The following is a 13116-nucleotide window of genomic DNA, read 5'->3' on the forward strand; positions in this document are numbered from 1 at the left end:
AAGACACGGATCAAACAGGACTCGTACCAGATGCTACCGGTAAGCTCCAAGAGGATCTATTCTGGGCAGGAATCATCCTGAACAAAGGGAAAATAATAGGAAAAAACGAGTGTGAAGTCAGCAGCGCGAAAGTTATAACGAGTTACGGAAATGGTAATTTCAAAAACCACGCGTAAAATTTTTTCATTTCTAATAAATAAAATTTATTATCAACAAGAATGATTTTAATTTTTGTGTTGGAACATTGGCGTTCCATTGCTATTTATTTAGGTAATAGTGAAAGATACTTTCTAAATTCAGGAAGCACACATTCTCTTGGATTCAAAGGTTGTTCAGCAGTTAATTGGTCGCAGAGGAACTGTGGTAAGAAACATAGAATTCCCTTACTGGCCATCATTGCCCAATCTACCGGCTGATCCACCTGTTTGACTTGTATGAAACAATGTGTGATTTTTTCCGACTTTGAATTCATGTTGTAAGGTGGTCTGAAATGAAAATCAGAATACTAATAACAAACAAGACATAGATAAGTGAACAATGAACTGCCCATAGAATAAGTGATCTCAGTGTTTTTTTTAATTTGAAAAGACTTACTTTGCTTCCACAACTTTCCCCCCTCCGGCGCGAATTACTCTTTCGAATTGCTGGCATTTTTCTTCGGGTCCTATGAGCAGGGCTACCATATCGTGAAATGCGCCACCCAGATTTTCCAATGACCATAGTCTCCATCGGTGGGCTGCAGCTGCTAACTGCCTTTCAGTCTCTGTGGCAGGTTCTGGATTAATATTCTTACTCTTAGGGTTACCCCACTCATAATTCTCCTCCTTCAATGTATAATTCCAGTTATTATTAGTGGACAGATCAATAATACCAAACGCTTTTCAGCGTCACAAGTATTCGGATTTACGGATCAAGTCCAACTCACATCGAGAAACCTGCCTTCGGCTTCACAATCTCTCAAATAATGATGACTAAGTATCCATAATCCTGCTGCTATGCTCGAAAGAAGTTTTTCATTTCGTGCAGGCTTGACACATAATAAATGTGTCGCTGTTGGGACAAAGTGTGCTTCCGTTGATACACTGCCTCCAAGTGCTAATATAACTTGTTCGTAGTTACTCCGTTCCTATGATCAATTATTTTAATGAAGTGCATTTAGTTATCTGAATTTCTTAATATCGAATATCTGTACCACAAACCTTTATTCCAGATAACATGAATGTCCGCTTTTTCGATGTCACTTTATCGACTGATTCACGCAATGTTATTTCTTCAACATTTTCAGTATCTGCTCCAACTTCTGCTTCAGTTTCTTCAGGTACGGTTGACTGCTTAGAAAAAAATTACATGAGAAAATTTCACAACAAATGAAATCCGGTATGATCGTTTAGTAGGATTAGTAATTGACCTTTCTCCGTAAAGCAGTGTGAACTGGATCCTCCCACCCAACAGTATCTAGTTGTGAATCCTTGACTGCACCTAAATTGGCACATTTAAGAATTATATTTTTCAGATATAATGTAGAGAAATTTGTAGGAAATTGATCGGATGTTAATCGCTTACATTTCGGTATGTGATCAGTAGGCTCGGAATCATATATAGCTTGTTTTGCAGATTCCGAAGACAGCGAATGTCTCGTTTCAGATTTTGATGCCTGGAGTAATTGATCCAGTTGGGCAAGTTGCCTGAAATGAAAAATTCTTCGTAATTAGCCACATGGTTAAATAATTTTCGACCACGTGAAAAATCGCAAAAAAAAATATACTCACAGATTAATCTGATCCGTTTTAGTGGGGCTATTCTCCTCTCCGAATGAAAGTTCTTTCGGTATTTGCGCATTACTGGTCGCGGATGAAGAACTTATACTCCTGTTCTGTGATACTCTCTGCGACTCCACAGATCCGTTTATACTTTTTTCATCCGTTTCCAATGCTTGTTCCTGTGTAATTCAGAATCAGCATTGACAATAATTAGTCAGTTATTTTGCAAGAAAAAAAATCATTCTCTCAGCCTCAAGACTCACGTTTTTACCATCAAGAGGCTCCTTCATTTTGGTCCACAATTGCCTCTTCAGTTCGGATAGCGGCTAGGGGTAAAAATTTATTAACTCACAATTTTGCATACCGTGAAAATTACGAGCCTATAAGTATAACGTACAGTACTGGGTGCCCTGCGTTTCAATGGAGGTTCAACGACCCTCATATCAGGCAAGTCGTCGGCCCATTTAAGCCAACGTTTTCTCGTATCAGGCGAAGGATTTGGCTTCAAAAATTGGCCATATGGTGTATCCGGGGTCGATACATGAAACGGAGACGGCGGTGTTTTGTAATCAGAAATATTGAGCCGTTTGTTTATCGGTGTTATCCCTGGTGTTGTTCCAGGTGCTGTTCCGGATGCCTGAAAATAACAGTCAACGTTAAACAATAAGTACGAGAATAAATGAAGTTTATAATCAATCGGAAACCGACTAGAATCTCTGCACAGCGTACCGGATGTTCACTTACCTGTGGCAACGGTAATTGTCGTTTTGGCGTTATAATTTGTCTTACATTTGAATCGGAAGGTGGTCCTGACAGAGAATTTGATTTTTTCGTTTGATTCGGTGTTTCTTGGTTGCTTTCCTTCGGTGTTTCCTGAGCTGTAGATTATCAGGAGTTAGATTTCCGCATCGCTAAGTTCCTTTGACAAATAAATACGGACATGCTTTACAAATGATTACTACCTATACTTTCACCAACGAGATACGCCGTTTCTGGTACACGACGTTGTTGTGCTAAACAAGCTAGTAGCCAATCTGCAGTCACGGCCGGGAGCTTCCACTTAACTGCTGCATTATATTTACTGCCTTCGGGAGTTGGGCAGACCAAGTGGGAACAACCGTAAGTGTTCCTTTCTGGATATGTTCTACGTGCGAATGTGTCCTGGGTCCTAAACGGACAAATAATCGGTACCAACGATAGTTTAAACTACAAAAATTGTTAACCAGAATACTTTTCCTGCCCTGCAAGTCCCGGGTTTTCTTTTTTCGATTACCGATTTGTTCTTCGGTTTTTACTTATCACATTACCTTGCTCCTAAAGCCTCGGCTACGCTGGATAAAAACGTTCGTTCCTTGCCTATGTACGAGCTCATTGCAATCACGCAATCTGCTAGGGGCGCGATATTCTGTGATATGGATATAGGCTTGTGGTAATATTTTACCTCAACAACGGTATCTTGGTCTATGCAATCATCCTGTAATTTCATTGGGGGAAAAATTGAAAATGCCACGATCATCTTCCTGACCTATTGCGTCTTGGTATTTTTTAAACTAGGTAGAACTGCACGCGATACTTACAATGAATAATTCAGTGACGATTTCGTTTACCGTGTGCCTCAGCGGAGCACCTAATAATGGAACTACGGCAAAATCAGGTATGCCTTTGAAGAAACTGGGAACGACACGACCGCCCATCGTCTCTATGTTCTCGACTAAATTTTCTTGATCTTGATCAAAACCAGCCAAGACGAATGTCAAACCTGTGATTAAATAATCGGGTATACTTTCCACGTTAAATTACGCAGATAAAAAACAGTTATCTTCAGAAATAGAACATCATTTATGGAATATACGCACCCTCAAGAACTCGTTCGTTGATTTCTGACGGTTGCGTTTGAGGTCTTGAGGAATCGTTCGCCCATTCAGTGAGTCGCTCTTTATTGTCTCCACGATCAACACTGGTGTTGGTATTTTTACTATACCTATTGGTCATAGATACTTGATGATCGTTTTCACGTAAAGTAGATGAGTTATTATCTTCGCTATTATTTCCAACATTCCTGGATATTTCATCTTCCAAGTGCGTCATCTTAATTGTTGACCCTAACAGCTGCTGTATCGATTTTTTACTGGGACCTATGGTGATAATGGAATGTAAAAACTCTCGTAAATTCCTGACTTTATTTCTTCAAATAAGGAAATTATAATAACATCACTTACCAGGCGCATTAGATGTGCGATATTCTTCAATGAGGTCGGATTGCTCAATTGGCTTATGAGAATAACTTTCTTTATCTATATCAAACTTGGGTATCGGCGGTCGTTTAGGTTTTTGCAGAAGCTGTAAATTCTGAACAAATGAAAACGTGTGACGTATCGTTATCACATCACAATAAAAAAGTCAATATTATTTAGGTCCAATGAACGAACCTTTTTACTTAGCGGGGAAGGTGGTTCCGTTCTTTGTTGTCCAGATGTTCCTTCATCTATATCGAGCATGAAGTCTTCCTCGGGAGCTGTACTCTTTAATTTTATGCTCTCTTCTAGCCAGTTTACTGTTAAAAAGTGTGGACTGAAAAAAAGTATTACCGATATTATATCATTAAATTTTGTGTACCTCAATGAATTTTAGTAGACGAGACCCCATTGCATTGAATTGATAAAAATAGTACCTCAATCCCATAGATTTCATTTGTTTCATTTCGACCGACGCTTTATTTTGATCTCCCACAATGACGTGAGTAACGGCATCTGAAATATTATCAAGTCGTGTAGCACTACCCACATTCAATATGCGATTGAGTTTTTCTCTATGATCCAGTGTAAACCCTGTTAAATAAATCTGCAAACGAGAAAAAATGAAATTAATCAATGAGTAAAAAAACTAATGAAAAAAATCACAAATAATATATCTATGGCTTATTCTGCTACTTACGTTGCATCCATCCAGAAATGGACCTGCTTTTTTTGCTGCCTGGATATTGAGCCGAGTCAACACTTCTACGTAGGCAGCTAAATGAATTGTGAACGGATAATAAATGAGAACCTGATGAATTCTAAATCATTTTTGGTGTGATAATTGTTAATTATTTTCAATATCGCTAAGAATTTCAACATAGTGTATGAGAAGTAAACGGACCTTTTAATTCCATGTGCGTACGATTCATCGTAGAGGACATTGTTGACATTCTAGTTTCATCGATACAATTGTTAGGTGCGACACCCTGGATAGTGCTTATGGTTGAAAAGTCCAAAGGTATATCTCCTGTAATACATACGAGACGTTATGTTATACTCTTACTATTTCACTATATTATTTTGGTCAAAACCAATAAGAGTGAAAAAAAAAAACAAGATCAAACTGAACCAAGAGATTTTTTTGGCGTGGAAGATCCTTTCGTCGAAGTAATCAGGAAGTTCGAGAATGGCAACGCATAACCGTGCTTAATGCTTTCCTCAACCCACTCTGGTTTTACACAAGCAATGTTGTTCTGCAATGCATACATGAGCTTCTGACTGTGAACTGACTTTTCTGGTGCTATGACAATCTTCACTTTCTCGCCGTCAAGAATTCTCATAAATACCTATGTAAATTGCCTGTTTAGTTAAGTTTTTGTGCTGAAATAATCTCAATGTGATTAATTAATATTCAAGACTCACCCCACCATGGGCATGAATCAATTGTTCGATTTGCTCTTTTCTCCGTTTTGATAAATTTGTCGATGTGACAACAAGATTCATGAATACGGGACACTTGTATTTGTCAAACCTGCTACTGGTAGCACGCACATTTTCTACAAGACTTGCTTCCCACACCGCTGTTACCCATTCTTCAGTCATTATCGGTATTTTTGCTTCAATGGCTGCCTGAAAATCAGCCGTAACAGAAGGTAAATAAAAAAATAATTTTGAGGGCAGATAAAATGATCTCTTATGAAAGATGGAAGAACGTTGTAATAACGCGTATAATTGGTAATTCGCGATGTTAGGGGAGGCTGTGTCTGCAATCCGCTCTAAGAATTACGTTTGAGCTGGCTCACCTCGTATTTTGCAGACATTACGAAATTAGCGACCAGATGTGTGACGCTGCTTCGAAATTGTCGGGTAAATACACCTCCCATGTACTCAACCTTTTGGCCTACTTTTTCCTACAGCGAAATTAACAAGATGTTTTATCATTAACCAAATGGTAACTGTTATTAAATTGCTTACCTTTGCTTCTGGAGAAAGTCCAGAAACACTAACAGTTAGACCTCGCATTGCTGTTGTGAATATCGGGCTATTTCCCTCGGGAATCGGTTCTCCTGTCATGAAGCAGCTCAATAAACATCGTGGGCCAACTATTCTGCTGAAACATCAATGAACATCAGCTGCGATTTGTAACGTGAGTATTAATTATCAATACTTAAATACAATATGGCTAATTGAAAGTATAAAAAAATAACTGTATTAAATAAAGTCCTGGTAATCTGCAGGGAGGCTTTCCAATCGAAGATTCAATATGGTATCTAGAATCGATAATTGTTACATAAAATTCCTGAGTCAGATTCTTACAAGCATTTCAATTTAGACAGTTTATCAAATGTGGGTCCTTCAAAGTCCTCCATTACGAAAACGTCCTTTTTACCTGGTGCCAAAGTGTTGCACATTTTTTCTTGGATCCACTTCGGTGATAGCTCATGCTCATCGCAACTCTGCAAGATGAATATTATGCGATATCAATATGGTTATTCATCAAGATTAATATGAGTACTTACATTATATGCGTGCCACATGTCTTTTGAACAATCATTTTCATCTTTTTGTTTGTGTGTTATAACAAAATATATATTCAAGTCGTAGTCTATCTGGCTTCCTTCACTGGTCATAGCTTATTTTACGCCAAAAAGAAATGGACCAAAATTATCATACGGTAATCTTATTACCTCTAAGGTTGCTCTATAATATCAATTGTAAGCAAAGTGAGTACAATAATTGAGTCAAAAATTACAGTATCTTTGGACAGAATAGTTTTGTTGTCACATTTTTACCTGTCAAACTCAAAATCTTGCTTTGATTGCAATTGGCGGTTAGTTGGGGTAGGCATAGGTTAGACTTTGCAACCAATCGTTGTCACATCATTGTAACAATTCGCATAACATTCCTATTTTCTGTATATCATGTCCTCCGGTCGACACAAAAGATTCTTCGAACAGAGCACTGAAATGGAGGTGTTTGTAATTGCTAATGTCAAACAAACTTTGTGTTACCGTATTTTTTAGTGATGGTAACTGTGCTTTTCCCGCCACTTCTGCCAGTCGTGTTGAACTACAAATACGTAACGAGAAAAGTTTTGAATTTTCAATTCTAAGAAACCTGAAATGTGCATAATGTGCAAGTGGTGCTCAATTATTGCTTCGTATCTTTGAGTATTCCAGATAGCCAACAAAATAAGATGCAAAAATATTAATTTGAACCGTTGGCTTAAGCTGATTGATGCTATAGAGTTTGTTTGTAAGGAATCTCTTATAAAATTATAGAACATACTTTGATTGCAATTATGAGCAATGGAAAAAAGTCTAATCATTTGCTACAATCCATCAGACTGGTTTGTGTTACCGTTCACGTTTGAGAATTTAAACATCGAATTTAAATAAAATCGTCTTCGTTCGTCTGGGTTCGCACGCTGCTCATTTGAATTGTTCTATGTTGGTAATCATCTCTAACTTTGTGACCAAATTCAATCTCTAGTTTGAGTTGATTAATAACTTCATACATATATGGGCAAGAAAATTTAGGAATTTACCCATTATTTTTAACAGGTGATATCAAGATTTACATTTATTAACACGCTATTATTTCATCTATTTATGGCATACAACGAACCAACATGTTTCACCTTATTTTCATTCGTTTAACAAACCGAATTAATTTGCATCTTTTATATAACCTAAGTTCACTACAGAACTCAGGTACTCTTTGATTATTGTTTATATTGTGAATTTGTTACACTTATTTTACCGCAATATTTCATTCATTTTTTGCAGATCAATCAAGTATGCATGTAAGGTACTGAGGTGAGGCATAACTATTGTGGTCTACTGGTCATTATAGATCAACGGCATGGCTCTACGTAAAGGAAAAAGAAATTTGAAACTTCAAGTTTCAGAGGAGGCGCCAACCTCATTGTAAGTTAAAATCATCTCTCAATAGTCACGTGTATCCATAACACAGAAAATTTGGTCGACTCATGACTGCTGTTCTAGCTCTCAGTGTTATGATTGACATACTTTTATTTCATGCACTATGATAGAACTCCACCTAGAAACTTGGACAAACGAACAACGATCACAATTGACGATAAAGTATTCAACATTGAAGCCGATGATCTCGAAGTCTTATGCGTTCTTGGTCGTGGAGCATACGGTGTCGTTGATAAAATGAAGCATAAACAGAGCGGTACTATAATGGCTGTAAAGGTAGGTCATGTGTATTACAATTTATAGTTGAATAAATTAACTCACACCAAAGTTATCCCATGTCTTACAATTAGGACTATTATGTTATTTTTTATTCATTTAACTTATGCAGAGAATAACAGCGACGGTGAATACGCAGGAGCAAAAAAGATTGCTTATGGATTTAGATGTTTCAATGCGAAGCTCTGCCTGTCCGTACACAGTACAATTTTATGGTGCATTATTTAGGGAGGGAGATGTCTGGATATGTATGGAAGTTATGGATATGAGCTTAGACAAGTTTTATATGAAAGTTTATGAACATGGCCGGTCAATTCCAGAAGACATCCTTGGAAAAATTGCCTTTGCTGTGAGTATTGAAATACCATTTGTGCATCATTTCATCACATTATCCAATTGACAGTTTTACACAAAATACATCATTTCAACCCACAGGTAGTTAGCGCGCTTCACTATCTTTATTCTCAATTGCGAGTTATACATAGGGACGTCAAACCTAGTAATATTCTGATAAATCAAAAAGGAGAAGTAAAAATCTGTGATTTTGGAATATCAGGTTACCTTGTGGATTCAGTCGCTAAAACCATAGATGCCGGCTGCAAACCATATATGGCGGTATGTATCTCTGCTTTTTTCAAGACTAAAATTTGAACATAATTAATGTCATTTCCCTGGGTTCCCAATCGCCTGATAATAACAAAATAGTTCTTTAATCTGAGGGAAAAAAAAAAAATTGAATCATTCTTCTAGCCAGAAAGGATAGACCCTACAGGTAATCCCTCTCAGTACGATATCCGTTCGGATGTCTGGTCATTAGGAATTTCTCTCGTTGAGTTAGCAACTGGCAAATTTCCTTACGCTTCTTGGGGTACTCCGTTTGAACAACTGAAGCAAGTCGTTAAGGATGACGCTCCAAAACTTCCTTCGGGTAAATTTTCGTCAGATTTTGAGGAATTCATCAACAAATGGTGAGTCTATTCATAATCTCATAACCACGTATAAAGCTAAAAGTCCAACAAAACAATCGTGGTGATTTAATTAGTCTCTCGATTGCCATCAAGTCATATCACAATGGCACGATGCGATAGTGCTATTGATAAGCTCGACGGAAGAACATTATCTAATTTTTCTGGTCGAGGAAATAAGCTTCCTTTGCACACTGTAACATACAGTATTGTATTCATTCTAGCCTAATGAAGGACTACACCGCAAGACCTAATTATAATCAATTGTTGGAGTTCAGTTTTGTAACTGTACATGCTGCAAAGGATACAGATGTGGCAGCATTTGTCGAAGACATATTGAGCTTGAGTGATGTGGACAGACCTGTAAAATAGAGAGCAATATTCTGTGCTTTTCACAAATCGATATACCTTCTATCGCTGGTGTATCTTTATATTGGATTGTTAATAATAGTTCATCTAATTTACGCAGTTTCATGTGAGTGTGGTGTGCATTCATGATGTAGTAAGCATAGTAAAATTCTATTGGTTTGCAGTGATGACGTTGATCAAATTTCAGCATACCTGTAGCTAAACGTTAATTAATACCTCCTATATAATCAGGAAACAATTAGACGGTTTTGTAAATAGAAGGAAAGGAAGAAAAAAAATTAATTGCTTCCATCAATTATTTATAACAAATTCTTATGACATCAATTTCATTTTAATACCCCTTGAAAATCAAAAACTATTTCGGTTTAGGTTGTTGTACAATGAATGTTATTATACCACTGATAATCGAAGATGGATTTTCTTGCTCGAATTATTATTTTGTAATTCGCAAACCTTAGATCAAATATTGACCGAAATTTACGATGAAGAACTCGTTCGTAGTTTTTTTCGCTTTCGTGTTATGTTGTTCCGGACTGAAATTTTTTAAAATTATCTACACGATCATTTTTTGGAAACTTGCGAGGGCCGTTGATTGTTTTCAACATTTTCGTACATCGTATACAATAATTTTCATTTTTCCGTTGTTAGTAGACTATTTATGCCTCAGTATGATACCCACGCCACGTGCAATTCTACTTTTAGAACTACCTTACTGAATCGCAAAGCCACATATTTCCAAAAAATGATATTTTTCGATTAGTTTAAACTGCTCATCATTTCTTCAATTGCAAAAATACATTTAGTCCATAAATAAAAGTAATTCATTGAAACAACTAAATTGTATATAAAAATCGATAAATAAATACATTGCGTATGCATATTCTAGGTTTAAAAATAATCTACAGTTAACAAGATACAACCGCATTGACAAGGTAAAAAGTATAGTAAAAATGTAGCCAATTTTAGTAGTCCTACTTTTTTTTTATACGCTCTATAGATATGTAAAACAGATTGGTTCTCAATAAACAATAAAATAGTTTATATAACTTTATCGTATCTTCGATCATCGCATTAAGTTTTAAATCTAAAGATTTATCGTTGTAAATTATTCATAAGTAAAATTTGCCTTTTTGCTGAAATCATCTTAAAATTCTTCCGTCCAAATAATAAAAGTCCCTAATTTTCTTCAAAATGGTCGATTTTATTGTGTGAAAGTTACAGATTGCTAGTTGAATCTTCCATTGTCATAGTATTTCAAGCTATAGATTGATTAGAATCTTCATTAAAAATTTCATAAATTACTCTAGAAAAGAGAATGTTTAACTTTTGTCGTTTGAAAAGACATGAATGGAAAACATGATCGCCCACTACTGCAGAGGGAAACTCCAAGTAGTGCTCCGTAAACCAAAGACATCCACAAAAGTACTCCAACTATTATGGCAACTGCAATCAAATGCCCACGTTTTCGTATTCGATTCCATAACGTATTTGCTGCTCGCATTCTCGCTTCGAGTTTTGCCTGATTTCGGAAACATCAACCAACATCAGTACAAATATCAATACTCAGTATCATAGGGTATCAGTATTTTTGGACTCGAAGATACCTATGGTAATCACTCGAAGAGTCTTATGGTAACATTTGTAAGCGTAGCGATATTGATAAGTTTTTAAGAAAAATATCTTTAATAATAATCAGGTCAATTAAATAATAATTTTCACCATACTTGTCTCTCATTGAATCGTCGTATCTGTTCACGGGCTAATTGTATCACCTTACATTTAGCATGACGTATCCGTTTAATGACATCTCCATTTGCCTTGGGAGGCCTAAAAGTTTCAACGTTATCTCCAAAATCGCTATCAAAATCTACAGTTTCGAATCGGCTGGAACGCTGCATGCACGTCATAACACAATAGTTTTATCAAATACGTTAGACGCTACTAAAGTATCAGGCTTAAGTTAATATAAAAAAATCCGTTCTACGGATGCTAAAGTTCATAATATAACCTCGAGTAGTTTAGCTCTGAACTCCGAGTATATTCATATTCTATTCATAGCCAATATGTGCAATAGTTCAACTTAAAACAGCTTTTCAATTTTTCATTTTTGTTTCCTCTTAGATATAGAAAACAATGGAAGGCTCTAGCATGGATAAAAAATGCATTGTTTTATTGAGCATAAAAATGTTATTCCAGCTTAAATTCATTTTGATCATATTCTGAATAAAAACTCTTAATAGTCTGTGGTCATAAAACAAACTTCATAGGAATTATATAGTATGTACATTTGTTGCAGTATCTGATAAGTTTAATTAATTCTCGGTTTTTTCTCAGGAGGTGGTTTCATGTCTTTCTTTTCAGTCTTTATTTCTTGCTTGGTTTCCACAGCTGAAATCATTGATCATTGATGTATTTGTTTTAATTGTACAACAGCTTGTTATAATTGCAGTAATAGAACATAACAATTTACACATAATTCAATCATAAAAGTGAGGTAGGAAGAGACGTTTGAAATTTTTAGATGCATAATTTAAAAAATGCTTACCAGATTCGACAGCCGGTTGTACAGGCTTTGGTACAGGCAATGGAAATTTACGAGTCAGTTCGGCAAGCAGCATGTCTACTCTTTGACGTTGAAACAGTGAACTAGGCTCCTCTCTAACCGGTACTTCTTTTTTGGCTGGTAATGCTTTGCCATTTTTAAAATCCCACGTGTATCCTTTGCTTGGATGATATCTCGAGCATGCACTAGCCTCCTCGAAGGCTGACTGCAAGTGGTGAACTGTAGATAACTACCAAAATAAAATAGTTTGAGTTCGATATTAAAGTAGTATTCAAGCAAAGAAATAGATTGTTATTCCATGAAATTATATGAATAACTGTACCAATCTCGAGTTGACAACAGAGCCTAGATCTGGTGCTTGGTAAACAACGCCTGCTATAATATAATAATCCGCTAAAGGCGTAGCTACAGTGGGCGAATGTCGATGTTGTTTGCGAATCACATAGAGAATTGGCTCTTGTACATGCAGTAAAATATATTCAAATCCAGTCATGTTCCTGTTAATAATTATTGAGTATTAATAGAAGTACGTTTCAAAAAACTATTGAAAGAATATTAACCATTCTTACGTCAACTGATCAGGATTGAGTCTTTGCATCTTAACAGTTTCATTGTTGCAAGTCCTATCAAAGAACGGATTGCTACGTTCTGAAAAATAATCCATAATATTGCTTGGATTAAGCATCGGAATCCAGGCACTGTCATGCCACGAGAGCGCTAGAGGATTATCTGTAAGTATATCCAACATAGTCGGTGACATTTCGATTAGACCGTTATGAATTAATAAGTTCTGTTTGCTGTAGAATGACTATCAGCTGACCTGGAACCGGAGGCCTTCCTGGGACCATGGTGAATATTGGATCACTCTTCTTATAATATCTGGTAATTGAAGTATCGTTATTGATTGTAGGAAATACAAATTGAAATAAGCTTTGGTACTTGACTAGGACTATTCAAATTTGGATGAGTAGTCACGTTAGGGTTAGGATTTGACAACTTGTC

The 13116-nt window shown here is 36.3% G+C and overlaps 3 protein-coding genes across 6 annotated transcripts; 1 reads left to right on the forward strand and 2 right to left on the reverse strand.

Annotated features, from left to right (window-relative positions):
- Window positions 1-178: 178 nt before the first annotated feature.
- LOC105686359 (DNA topoisomerase 2-binding protein 1-A) lies at window positions 179-7075 on the reverse strand. Of its 3 annotated transcripts, none has more exons than XM_012401075.3 (26): window positions 6790-7075; window positions 6517-6629; window positions 6314-6453; window positions 5972-6107; window positions 5800-5907; window positions 5420-5626; window positions 5127-5343; window positions 4899-5024; window positions 4695-4771; window positions 4432-4601; window positions 4190-4331; window positions 3980-4109; window positions 3617-3895; window positions 3338-3519; window positions 3068-3234; window positions 2723-2928; window positions 2505-2638; window positions 2158-2397; window positions 2024-2086; window positions 1770-1939; window positions 1564-1685; window positions 1409-1479; window positions 1200-1328; window positions 926-1126; window positions 595-824; window positions 179-485 (listed from the first exon to the last, which is right to left on the reverse strand). In XM_012401075.3, the coding sequence occupies exons 2-26, from the start codon at window positions 6625-6627 to the stop codon at window positions 263-265; spliced, it is 3981 nt and encodes a 1326-aa protein (XP_012256498.2). In that variant the 5' UTR covers window positions 6628-6629; window positions 6790-7075; the 3' UTR covers window positions 179-262. The 3 variants fall into 3 exon arrangements, with proteins under 3 accessions (XP_012256498.2, XP_012256499.2, XP_012256497.2); XM_012401076.3 differs by having other exon boundaries at window positions 5972-6104; window positions 6517-6697; XM_012401074.3 differs by having other exon boundaries at window positions 6517-6697.
- On the forward strand, window positions 6005-10094 carry LOC105686362 (dual specificity mitogen-activated protein kinase kinase 6). 2 transcript variants are annotated; one of them, XM_048652084.1, is made up of 7 exons: window positions 6005-6143; window positions 7786-7926; window positions 8052-8217; window positions 8330-8566; window positions 8653-8832; window positions 8968-9185; window positions 9407-10094. In XM_048652084.1, exons 2-7 carry the CDS (start codon window positions 7862-7864, stop codon window positions 9552-9554), a joined length of 1014 nt encoding a protein of 337 aa, XP_048508041.1. In that variant the 5' UTR covers window positions 6005-6143; window positions 7786-7861; the 3' UTR covers window positions 9555-10094. The 2 variants fall into 2 exon arrangements, with proteins under 2 accessions (XP_048508041.1, XP_012256505.2); XM_012401082.3 differs by lacking the exon at window positions 6005-6143 and adding an exon at window positions 7401-7560.
- Window positions 10095-11698: 1604 nt separating this feature from the next.
- LOC105686367 (mediator of RNA polymerase II transcription subunit 6) lies at window positions 11699-13111 on the reverse strand. Its single transcript, XM_048652092.1, has 5 exons — window positions 12935-13111; window positions 12684-12843; window positions 12437-12611; window positions 12097-12343; window positions 11699-11939 (listed from the first exon to the last, which is right to left on the reverse strand). The coding sequence occupies exons 1-5, from the start codon at window positions 12960-12962 to the stop codon at window positions 11860-11862; spliced, it is 690 nt and encodes a 229-aa protein (XP_048508049.1). The 5' UTR covers window positions 12963-13111; the 3' UTR covers window positions 11699-11859.
- Window positions 13112-13116: the final 5 nt, after the last annotated feature.

This window comes from Athalia rosae, chromosome 3 (genome assembly GCF_917208135.1).
Source record: "Athalia rosae chromosome 3, iyAthRosa1.1, whole genome shotgun sequence".
Lineage (NCBI taxonomy): Eukaryota > Metazoa > Arthropoda > Insecta > Hymenoptera > Athaliidae > Athalia > Athalia rosae.

Coding starts and splice junctions, on each gene's coding strand:
- LOC105686359 (XM_012401075.3), bottom strand. CDS start 6,627: ATGACCAGTGAAGGAAGCCAGATAGACTACGACTTGAATATATATTTT. Junction 5,908..5,971: donor GACTTTCTCCAGAAGCAAAG/GTAAGCAATTTA, acceptor ATTTCGCTGTAG/GAAAAAGTAGGCCAAAAGGT. Junction 4,332..4,431: donor ATGAAATCTATGGGATTGAG/GTACTATTTTTA, acceptor ACTTTTTTTCAG/TCCACACTTTTTAACAGTAA.
- LOC105686362 (XM_048652084.1), top strand. CDS start 7,862: ATGGCTCTACGTAAAGGAAAAAGAAATTTGAAACTTCAAGTTTCAGAG. Junction 7,927..8,051: donor GAGGAGGCGCCAACCTCATT/GTAAGTTAAAAT, acceptor GCACTATGATAG/AACTCCACCTAGAAACTTGG. Junction 8,567..8,652: donor TTGGAAAAATTGCCTTTGCT/GTGAGTATTGAA, acceptor TTCAACCCACAG/GTAGTTAGCGCGCTTCACTA.
- LOC105686367 (XM_048652092.1), bottom strand. CDS start 12,962: ATGGTCCCAGGAAGGCCTCCGGTTCCAG. Junction 12,344..12,436: donor CTGTTGTCAACTCGAGATTG/GTACAGTTATTC, acceptor TTATTTTGGTAG/TTATCTACAGTTCACCACTT. Junction 11,940..12,096: donor ACAACCGGCTGTCGAATCTG/GTAAGCATTTTT, acceptor CAATGATTTCAG/CTGTGGAAACCAAGCAAGAA.